Source organism: Leguminivora glycinivorella, chromosome 1 (genome assembly GCF_023078275.1).
Source record: "Leguminivora glycinivorella isolate SPB_JAAS2020 chromosome 1, LegGlyc_1.1, whole genome shotgun sequence".
NCBI lineage: Eukaryota > Metazoa > Arthropoda > Insecta > Lepidoptera > Tortricidae > Leguminivora > Leguminivora glycinivorella.
Genome location: NC_062971.1, coordinates 9675367 through 9687771, shown reverse-complemented (window position 1 = coordinate 9687771; position 12405 = coordinate 9675367). Strand labels below are relative to the sequence as shown.

The 12405-nt window shown below is 37.2% G+C and overlaps 3 protein-coding genes across 3 annotated transcripts in view; 2 read left to right on the top strand and 1 right to left on the bottom strand.

Annotated features, from left to right (window-relative positions):
• Positions 1-12405, top strand: part of LOC125233822 — a 143186-nt gene that overhangs the window by 18451 nt on the left and 112330 nt on the right. The gene's annotated exons all lie outside the window — the stretch shown is intronic.
• LOC125236076 (proteasome assembly chaperone 2) lies at positions 755-1632 on the bottom strand. The gene has a single exon (XM_048142792.1). It carries the CDS (start codon positions 1519-1521, stop codon positions 778-780), a length of 744 nt encoding a protein of 247 aa, XP_047998749.1. The 5' UTR covers positions 1522-1632; the 3' UTR covers positions 755-777.
• Positions 3220-5408, top strand: LOC125235789 (peroxisomal biogenesis factor 3). The gene is made up of 2 exons (XM_048142408.1): positions 3220-3422; positions 3608-5408. The coding sequence occupies exon 2, from the start codon at positions 3840-3842 to the stop codon at positions 4962-4964; it is 1125 nt and encodes a 374-aa protein (XP_047998365.1). The 5' UTR covers positions 3220-3422; positions 3608-3839; the 3' UTR covers positions 4965-5408.

Here is a 12405-nt window from a genome sequence, read left to right as displayed (position 1 = left end):
TCCTAACAGGAAATAAAGGTCCCCTTTCCCAATGGGTGATGTGAAAAACATTTGTTCCACGGTTGGTACAGAGGGTGAAGCCAAGATTCCAATCGTTTGCGCCATAGCGAAAGAAATGGCCATCTCTGTCTATTACTCTTTCATATTAATACGGCAGAGAAATGTTAGCGTTTCGTTCACTACAGCGCAAAACGATTGGCAACTTGGCGGGGCACCCATGAATTACGATATTGTGTTAATAAGGTTCTCCCCAAACCTTTCCGACCAAAAATCGCTTGTTAACTTATGAACATGCAATATGTTTGGGGAAACCCTAAGTTAATAAGTGGCAACTCGTTCGTATACTTTTGTGTAGTGTGTACCACCCTTATAACATATTAAATCTTGCTATTGTATATGCATATTATAGCTATAGTCACTATTGGGATTAGTTGTCACAGCGGACCGCAGGCTCCCATGAGCCGCGGCAAATGCCGGGATAGCGCAAGGAGGATGTTGATTATAGCTATTGTCAGTCATTCCCCATTAAAATAGAAAAGACTACAAAGCATATTATACATATTCACATAATGAGTTGAGTACTTGGCAAATCAATGTTCCAAAATTATAATTTTACTATGGATATGATGTCAATGTTTTTAATTGATTGGCTAAAGTTAAATATAATGTGTATAACAATGTATGAAGCATGAACTACGTAACTACGTAAGAATATTTGTGTTATAAAAATAGGGCAAAAATTATACAACTTCAATGCATTGGGAAAAGTATAATTTATTAGTAAATATCTCTAGGTGGTGGTCGGCCAAACAGAAGTTTCCATGACACAGGTTGTATTAATTCTGACAACAAATTTGATCCTTCACTGTACAACTGTAGAAGACTATTTAAATAATGAATCATTTCATAGGCATCAGGAATATTATCTCCTTCCGAACAGTATTTATATATTATTAGAGAGGGCATGTCATATTCTTTACAAATTTGAAATATTTGAGTTGCAAAGCCCCCTCCATATATTTTAATGCCCCCTTCCAATGATTCATGCACCAACCAATTCAAAGATTTCATGGACTCTTCATATGGAGAAGACTCACTTGCTAAGTATCTAAATGGAGATGTCATTATATGTTTCCTTTCATGAGCAAAACTGCTGGTGAGCACTATAATATCCTTAATTTGTTTTGCTTTGAACTGGTTCACAACATCTTCAAGGAAATTTTGAGCGTACTCAAAGACGAGAGGTGCTCTTAGCTGTAGAATAACCAATTGTTTTTCTCCACACTTGTATGCTTCACAACTGCTTGAAAGTTTGCTTGACTTCAAGTCATACGGATCATACCCGGCAACAGGGATAAGAGCAGGGCTGTATACAGATGCAATTTTCTTCATATTTAAAGACGAAATTAGCAAGTCACAAGCAAGCTGCCCAACATTTCCCACTGCAACACTCGGAATTATCAATGTAAACCCCTTCAAATCACCAGCATGGAAGAACTTCCAAAGATTGTTTTGAACCATTTTTGTTTCACAGAAGGATTTATTTAAAAAACAAACTAAGATTTGATTGAAAAATTATAAATTTTGAAGCTTAAAAAACCGCATGTCATCGGCAAATTATTTTTGTTTTGGCACTATTGACATTGACGTTTTCTTTGACATAAATCTAAGTGTTGCTATATGCTAATAAAATAATAACCTATTAAATTAAGTTTACACCCTCATACGACCAAAGAGGGGTTAGTCGATAGGGCCAAATAGATCCATGCGATGCAAAGCGCTCTGTTGCGTGCGTGATGCATAAAGCTAGGAACATACTACGCGGACGTCCGCGGTAAAGCTAGGAACACACTACGCGGACGTCCGTCGTGAATCGACCGCGGACGAGAATCTGGACAATGACATTACACATAACCGTGCAAACTATCGGTCGACGGACGCGGACGTGGCCTTGAGCGCACGGACGTCCGATCGAAATCTGGCTCTCTGGATGTTTTGTTCCGTGCACACTAATAGGTCGCGGTCGCGGTCGTTTTACGACGGACGTCCGCGTAGTGTGTTCCGAGCTTAAATCGACCGCGGACGGGAATCTGGACAATGAATTTACACATAAAGCTAGGAACACACTACGCGGACGTCCGTCGTAAATCGACCGCGGACGGGAATCTGGACAATGGAAATACACATAAAGCTAGGAACACACTACGCGGACGTCCGTCGTAAATCGACCGCGGACGGGAATCTGGACAATGGAAATACACATAACCGTGCAAACTATCGGTCGACGGACGCGGACGTGGCCTTGAGCGCACGGACGTCCGATCTAAATCTGGCTCTCTGGATGTTTTGTTCCGTGCACACTGATAGGTCGCGGTCGCGGTCGTTTTACGACGGACGTCCGCGTAGTATGTTCCTAGCTTCACCGTGCAAACTATCGGTCGACGGACGTGGACGTGGCCTTGAGCGCATGGACGTCCGATCGAAATCTGGCTCGCTGGATGTTTTGTTCTGTGCACATGCACACTGATCGGTCGCGGTCGCGGTCGATTTAAGCTAGGAACATACTACGCGGACGTCCGTCGTAAATCGACCGCGGACGGGAATCTGGACAATGAAATTACACATAACCGTGCAAACTATCGGTCGACGGACGTGGACGTGGCCTTGAGCGCATGGACGTCCGATCGAAATCTGGCTCGCTGGATGTTTTGTTCCGTGCACACTGATCGGTCGCAGTCGCGGTCGATTTACGACGGACGTCCGCGTAGTATGTTCCTAGCTTAATTCTTTGCTAAACCCATACCCAATGAAACATTAGCGATGAACATGTATTTGCAGCTGCAACTTTATGTATCATGTAAATTTTTGTGAATGAACTTGGTATGAACGTGGACCCTGAGGCCGGCAACAGACAGTCTGAAAAATTCATAATCTGAATTTGGATTTGTATGCAATCTGTCAGTTCAAACTGACACATCTGTCAAATCTGTCAGTGTCAGTTGCATACAAACTTTTCTAAGATTATGAATTTTTAAGACTGTGGCGTGCCTGAGCTCAACCCTAATATTACTAACACACGAACGGTCCGTGCGTGTCAACGTTCTTACATCGTTTGTTTGCCAACAACAACAACTTTACGTATGGATATTAAAGGCTTTACCGTGTGAAAGTAGCCTAATAAGAAGATGTAGTCTGTTGACATTTTACTGACAGTCCTCTGATCTTTGATTTATGATAATGATATTTTACCTCTGAATGTGGTTTGTGGTTGTCTTTATTAATGCTTTTGGCTTGAAAACATCAAAAAAATAGTTAGAAAACATTCAAAATTACTCATTTCAATTGATATGACAGAAAACAAAAGTATAGATCCGCAGATAGAAAATTTCATTAACGCCGAAACGCAAAAACAACGTTTCCAGGTTAGTCATGTAAAAATGATTTCCTTATTGTTCTTTCTTCATTGTTAGAGCTAATATGACTCTCATATAATACTAATTGTATATCATATATAAGTCTAAAATTGTTTCTATTGTACATAAGTTATAGGAAAGTGCTTTAATGCTAAACCGCCATAACAAAATTATACCTTTGATATATGTTTCAGGTGTTGGTTCACGGTCTTACCGACACATGCTGGGACTCCTGCATGGGGCGGCCCTCAACGCGCTTGGACTCTAAAACGGAAGTATGCATTATAAACTGCGTTGAGCGCTTCATTGACGCAACCACATTCATTACGAAACGTTTGATGAATACCACTAAATACCGTTCGGACGCCCCACTAGAGTTCTAGCAACTGAATATTTATTTGTGGTTTGTAAGCAACAGAAATAAATATGTTTTCCAGCGTAAGAAACTTTTTACACAGACACAGGAGGAAGTTTATTGTAACTGGTGCAGTATTTGGTGGTCTATACTTGTTGACCAGTTATGCACAGAAAAAATTGAGAGAATGGCAAGAAAGAGAAGCAAAAAAGTTTTTTGAGATGACTCGTAAAAAGCAGCATTTTGAGAGCACTGAACGAACTTGTAATCAGACAATTCTATCATTGTCTAAAATTGTCACAGATAATATCTTGAGTTCCATAGACACAGAGAGAATTGTTCAAGAATTGCAGGAGAACCCGGAAAACAAATTAGCTTTATGGGAACAAATGAAAATAATGATTTTCACTAGAATCTGTGTCATTGTGTATGCATTAACCATACTACAAGTGACATTGAGAATTCAGCTCAATATTATTGGAGGATATCTGTATAGAGACTCTGTATGCGAGCAGGAGCCTCTTATCGACAGTGATCTACAAGCTAAATATTTATCTTTATGTCATCATTTTGTCAGTCAAGGCATTGAAGACTTTGTAAAGCAAATTGAACAAGCAGTCAAAAGGGTTGTAGAACCAGTCTCACTGAAAAAGAAAATAACATTACAAGAAGTAGAACAAATGTTTTGGTCCATACAAACTATTTTATGTACTGATACAATACAGGGAGATCCAGTGAAAAAAATGGTACACTATTTAGTAGGACATACTGCTACTACTAATGAAGCAAAATTAGATGCAATAGTTAAAGAAACTATGGATGTATTGGAAAGTGATGAAGTCACTTCCATAGCTATGTCCTCAATTGGAAGAAGTTTCTCATCTGTTATTGATGAAGTGGCAAACTTGTTTGCAACCAGATCAGCTCCAATTACTAAGAACCATTTGGAAGTAGGAGAGGGCCATGTAGTCACAAATGGAGCTCTAAGGCTGGGAACTAATCCCAGTCCATTCATAGATGTAAATAAAGTTGAACTGCATTTTGTTAAAATTTTACCACTAATCAATGAGCTGATCACTAAAAACACCTGCAAGGGCAACACTAACATTCCAGACTTATTAACTCAACAGCTAACACTTAATGACAAGTTAAAATTGTTAGGTGCAAATATTTATGAAGTATTCAGTAGTTCCTAAATTGTCTGCTGTGCTCAATATGGAATCGGATTTGGGTTGGTTTCTGGGTTTGTTTATTTAAAGTTATAATTATAATAGTGGTTAAATGGTTCTCTCATAGATATTATAATGTGATGTTTCATGCAAGCCAGGAATCACTTTGCATATTTTCAATATTATGGACTGTTTCTAATTAATTCCATATTCAATGCCAGTAGAGTTATAAATAGCAAAGTGGTAGTGTTTACCTAAGAATGACATGTTCAGTTGGATTTTTGCAAGAAAATGACAAAAACTTTAAGAATGTATAATTGATTGACTTCTAGTACTTACTAATTTATTTCATTCAATATATCACATGAGTTTGACTGTGGCTAATATACTACATTACACATTTTGAATAATGAATAAGATATTTGTATATCTGTAATGATAAAGGGGAAATAAACATACAATTGGAACAAATTTACTTCTATTAATAGTCCTTTTTAGGATGGCAACATTCTTTAAGTATGTATTCTTTTAAAAATAAGTAGGCATCAATATTAACATAACATCGTTTGGCAGTTCAAGAAGCCACCAACGGAGCGCCAACACAAGACTCCATACACAGAGCTCACAAGGCTCCATAAGGCGTCTTCTTTAACATATTTTGAGTGCCGAAATTCTGATCTGAGGCATTTGAATAAGTTGTAGATTCTTCCGTCTAACTTCTGCGTTACGATTTAGTGTAATTTATACTTATTATATTATTTACAGGCATCCGTCCGGTTAACGGAGTACGCTGGTTCGATTCCAGCTCGGAACACTTGGAGGCCTTGGTCACTTTTTCTTTGTATATGACATTTATTTAATGTTTATAGTATAATAGTAGTGTTACTACTTAAAAAATACAAATTAAAATATTTTCAAATGAGAATAATTTAATTTGTTCTAAGATTTGCACGGCAGCGCCATCTCTCTTCGCTAGCTCGTAATCACATGTGTTGATTCAGTTAGGAGGTCGAACTAGTTTCGGTTCTACCTCAGAGATGGCGGGGGGGCGCCAAGCCTTCGGTAATTGTGTCATATACTTGGAAATTTCGACCCTTGCTTTCGTGATCCGATGGCCGAGTGGTTTTACAGGCATCCGTCCGGTTAACGGAGTACGCTGGTTCGATTCCAGCTCGGAACACTTGGAGGCCTTGGTCACTTTTTCTTTGTATATGACATTTATTTAATGTTTATAGAGAACTACGTAATGCAACATATTTTTTAAGGATTTGATACCTATTTTGTAACTTGATTACGTGCAGCAGTGACCCAGTGGATATAGCTGCCCCTCACTTATGTATGTAAATAATAGCTTCCACTGGGTCACTTTTTTTTAAATTAAGAATGTATCTATTTCTTATTTCAGTCTAATCTGACATGTAAAATAAGGATTTTTATTCACGTTTAAGTTAAAACTCTCAATAGTATAAAACTAAATAAGGACAATTATTGTAAAAGGCAAGAAAAAGTTGATTAACCCTTTTACGATTAATCGCTTGGGATGCCATTGGATAAGGAAATTGACAACTGTCTTGCAAATACCAAGTTTCTTAGGGACCATCCACAGACAGGCGACGCATGTCCTGAGACGAGGAACGGACGTCAGCGCCACGTCGCCCGAATATAATTTAAATTTCGCCTGTGTGTGGATGGTCCCTTACAGGGCTACATTGTGGGTACAGAAAAAAGTCATAGATAGCCAGATACCAGTATTTCGGATTTCACGGTAGAGCCCCCATTTACTTTAGTTTGCGGCATTTGCTTTAAATCGGTGCAACGACGCGTCATGCGCTAGTTACCGTTTACCATCAAGTGAGCCGTATGCTTGACATAAACATAACAGAGACTCGAGTTTGCAATATTCTTACGCCACGAGTTCACACAATGCTCATCATCACACTTGATACAAAAAATATGTAAAAAGATGAAAAATAGTTAAATAGGGTACCTAACTAACCTACTAGCAAATTCAAAGTATTAAGGAGAACGATTCTTCTATAACTCCCGCTCCGCCTGCATGCAATCGCACTGTGAGAGTGTGACATTAGGATACAAGTGTGGAAATTTCAGCTTCGCAATGCGAAGTTCGCATGTGTATCGTACGACGTTTTTCAGTGCATATGGCCCCTTGAAGTTTGACGTGACAAAAAATGTACCACCTACATTGAGAACTAGTGCGGAAAAAAGACCCATGTCGTGTTAATTAATCGCCACTCGTTTCGAAGATCCTCTTTTCTTAATGTACAATTTTTCTCAAGTTGGGACCCGCTCAAACTAATAATAATGGGTTAATGGGCTATCTATTTAATTTTATTGTGTCATTCCGTTCGTTTATAGCGTCGACCATTCTTTGTTTATGTGATGTTTTGTTTTCTTTAATAATTGGGATGTCGGGTCCCATTTCGCGCGTGAGTGACAGCTCGGAAACGTCCCTACATCATTCGGACGACATAAATAAAATACTACTTAAAAATGATTTATTGGAGGAAACCGTTCATCTCAACTGATCAGAATGTTTACACTGTCGATCCCGTATTTCTTTTCGTAATGCGCTTGGAAAAACACTCTTATTGTGTACCAAATAACATTTATAATTCAAAATCGTGAGTACAATAAGATAGTCAACGGCGACTGTTGAGTGAAATTTTCAGCGCGCTTAGCTTATTCCGTGTGCATTGATATGGGTACGTATCACAATGTCTAAAGTTAAAAAACCTAACGTTAAATGACCTACGTTCAAAATACCTAAAATCAAAATACATAATGGTGTTTCGACCGAAATTCAAAATACCTAAAGTTTAAAAAGGTGCATATTATAATGTCTAAAATAAAAAAACTAACGTTAAATGACCTACGTTCAAAATACCTAAAATTAAAAAAACGAACGTTACAAGACCCACGTTCAAAATACCTAAAATCGAAATACCTAATGATTAAATCCGAAAAGCAGAAATGTCTAATAAATGGGGCTTAAATAACCGGTTTACCCTTGAATCGTCGACACACAATTAATCGAATATTATTTCAAAGACAACGTTTCAAATAATTTCATTTCATCGACAGTTCATATCGTAGAATGATCGATACAAGTCAAATTAAACCGTGGACTTTTACTTAGTAGATAACTTATTCCGAGTATACTTTATATCGTGGTATTTTGTTTTGTGTTTTGTCAATTCATTTTGTTTTAAATTAAATAAAATTTATTACGCATAATATTATTTCAATTTTGTATACCTATTTCAATTGTTAATTTTTCAAAAATTTTACAATTTGTAAATTATTTGTTTTTATGTTTGGTCACAACTAACCTAACTTTTTTCTAACCTAACCTAAACCTATTTTAAAGGTCGTGTGGTGATGTGTAGGGTCGCAGTTCTAACCTAACCTAAACCTACTCTGTAAGCCGTTCTTTTCTGTGTGATCGCAGTTCCAACCTAACCTAAACCTACTCTGTAAACTGTTTGTTTTTGTGTGTGATCACGGTACTAACCTAACCTAAACCTATTCTGTAAACTGTTTGTTTTTGCGCGTGGTCACAGTTCTAACCTAACCTAAACCTACTTTAAAAGCCGTTCGTTGTTGTGTAAGGGCGGAGTTCTAACCTAACCTAAACCTACTCTAATATAGGACTTAAACCTATTGGGTTCCCTCTATTTGGCATACCTTTAATTGTCCGGAACGATTTTCGCATAACAGACTTCGCATAATCGATTTTTGACGAATGTTAATTTGGCAGAAAACTTATTTGACACACTTAATCTAAAATAATACTAATATTACTTTGTCCAAAAATAAGTTCGCATAATACTTTTTACGCCGATTGTTTTTTTATGAATTTGCATAATTGTATTTGGCATATTTCTTAAAATCAGAATAACCACCCATACTAAATGCAGTCAGGAGAGTCGGTTAGGTTAGAACTGCGACCTCAAGAAATACAATATTGTGTTAAGAATGCACGAATGTCGGTTAGGTTAGGTTAGACCTGCAACATCAATATAGTAGTATTAGCTATGATAAAAATTCTGCGTGATAAATTTCGACTAAACCATGTTGTGCATAAAAACCATTCGACAAAAAACCTTTATGCATAACATATATTCGAAAAAACAAAAATATGCCTAGATAAATTATGCGTATACTATGCTTAAAATTAATACTTCAATATACCCTCTTTTACGCTCGCGGAACCTACCCTACTACTTCGGTATTTTGACTGGTTAATCATTTTAGGTATTTTGACCATAGAGTATTTCAAATGTTGGTGTATAAAATTTAGGTGACATAGTTTTTGGTATTTCAAACATTAGGTATTTAGTCCAATAGGTATTTTAAATTTCTGTAATTCGTGCGTAGGTGTAACTTGTTTAGGTATTTATGGCCATGACCTTGCCAGCTGAAGGCATGACCTTGAACTTCTTGGGATGAGCTGAACCCTTAATGTGCCACTGCATGGACTCTTGTTTACTCTCTGGGTCATAATGATGAACCCAAGTTTCATCTCCAGTAACAATCTTTTGCAAGACTTCATCAGGATTTTCACCGCACAGGTCAATAAAATCGGAACAACAAGCGGCACGCATATCTTTTTGAAGCCGAGTCAGCATTCGCGGAACCCATCTTGCACTTACTTTTGACATATTAAGATGGTCATGGATAATATCATGTATGGTACCAATAGAAAGATTGGTTACTTTAGCTATTGATTTTATCTTAATTCGCCCATCTTCCAATATAAGTTTTTCCACCTTCTCAATATTTTCTTGTGAAGTGGCGACTACAGGCCGACCAGGCCTAGGGTCATCTTCAATACTCTCCCTTCCACGTTTGAATTCGCTTGACCACTTTTGAATAGTAGATAAAGAAGGAGAAGACTCACGGTAAACACAATCCATCTCCTCTTTTATGGTTTTTTGATTTTTACCCTGTTTAGTCAAGAATTTTATAACAGATCGATGTTCTAATTTCGTCAACATTGATAATTCGCTCATGGTGTGCGTGTTTGTTTGGCAATTGCAGAAAAACAAAAGAAAATCTCGGTTCGAATTATACTTTTTCCCCTCACTAGCTCGGAAACACGTGTTTTGTCCTTTAATACCAGCGGGTAAAAACGCATTTTATCCACTAGTGGGTAAAGTGATTTGACCTTGAATAAAGTCAAATTAATTGCTTTAAATTTGATAAAAGTAGGTGAATCTAGTAATAAAGATGATTTACCACCTATGGAACTACTGGAAGCAGTGATAAACACATTTTTTGCGTTATAGTTTCCTCGCTATAGTGAGAGGAAAAGTTTTGTGTTACACTCGGGTGCAAATGTATTTTACTTCTCGTGTGTTAAAAAACTCGCAAGTTCAGGATTCTATTCTCGAACCACTCGCTTCGCTTGTGGTTCAACTATAGAATCCTTTCACTTGCTCGTTTTTCAATTCCACACTCGGCGTTAAAATACAACTTTGCCCCCTTGTATAACAAATAACTATTTTTTAATGTCAACGAATGAACCTTAGTGGCCAGTAACAAAAGAAATTGTAAAAGAGGTTGTAAGATATCAATACCGACAATATATTGAACGCCCCTCGTAAAATCATTAGGTATTTTGATTTTAGGTATTGATATGCGGCCGGATATCTAAACTTTGATAAACGAAGCTATTTATCTTTATTACGCAAATATAACTCCATCGACAAATGGGTGCCGTCCAGTGATATTATCAGTGTCACTGGTCTCATATTAAATGATAAATATACCACCTATCTATGCTGTAGTTGGTAGAACACCTCTTACCTACTTATTTATTCCGAAATCCATCCAATTTAGTAAACTAACACCTATAGTAGGTAGGTACCTACATTCAATGGTGGCTCGCTTAGGTTACCCGAAGCTCAGGCTGCGTTAGATGGCGTTAATCTGCAAATTACCAGTCTTATTTTTTTTGTGGAGTCGTACAGGCATTTATATACTTTCAATTATGCTTTGCGAACATTTAATATTAAAATTGACGTATTACAACAAACATTCAACTTCTCATTGTAACGTTAATCCCCTTAATGTAGATAAATTTACTATTTTACACTATTTTTAAGCACCACTCACACATACAAACAGTGTTTTTGTATTCCTTCTAGTCGATAATTTCACGCGGCGACAGCTTGTTTAAATAGTCTTGCGGTAAATACGTGCCATCGCATGATTTGCATGGAAGTACTGGGTTCGAATCCAGGACTGTTTCTCTTTTTTTTAATACTACGTCGGTGGCAAACAAGCATACGGTCCGCCTGATGGAAAGCGGTCACCGTAACCTATGGACGCCTGCAACTCAAAGAGTGCTGCGTGTGCACAGCAAGAAGGAGTGTACAAGTTCAAAGGACAATAGACGGAACAAATTAGTTCCGTAAGTCCTCCCGTCGTCAGCACCCCACACCCTCGTTGAGCTCTGGCAGCCTTACTCACCGGCAGGAACACAACACTATGAGACACTATTTTTTGTTTTATTATTATACATAAATGTATATGTACTCGTACAGTAGTTACTGAGCGTTTTCCACAAAAAAGATTTAAAACCTATTCTCTTACATAGTAATAATTTTTGGGTTCGTCGAACTCAGAATTTCTAACATAATTATCCTAATCTGATATTTTTAAAAATTCCAAAAAAGTATAGATAAATTTTAGTTTCTAAACTACGATTCGAATGATTTTTTTTTTCTAATTGTTTATTTTCGATGGAGCAAGGGTATTCAAATCGCTTTTGAAATCTTAAATTAGTAAATGAAAATGCAATAGTTAACTGAGTAACGTAATGCTTTAAAAACTCAAGTCGACTTTTTTTATCTAAGGAGTAATTTCGATAAAATATTATATTTAGCGAGGGTATTAAAAGTTGTGTTTTATATCTCAATAAATAGAAAATCAAAATGACAATAAAAAAATCAATATGTTCTCTAAGATAAAATACCTTCGGCTCTCGGTGAATGCTTGCTCGGTCAATAAAAAATACGAAATTTATATCCAAAAAAATACAAAAAGTTTATAGAATCCTGGGAATCGAACGCACCTTCACGGCGTGACAGACGACTATTCACCAACGACGCCATTACATAACACGCTGTTACCGACGAAATTGGGCTATACATATATAATTATTTAAATATAAATAATAATGTCAAATCCATACTAATATTACAAATGGGAAAGGGTGTGTGTCTGTTTGTTTGTCCGTCTTTCACGGCAAAACCAGAGCGACGAATTGACGTGATTATTTAAGGGGATTTAGTTGAAGGGATGGAGAGTGACATAGGCTACTTTTTGTCTCTTTCTTACGCGAGCGAAGCCGCGGTCAAAAGCTAGTTTATTATAAATGGGAAAAGCTGGTTACTCTATAATCTGAAGTGGAAGAATTCGTTGTTTCACCAAAGATAATGTG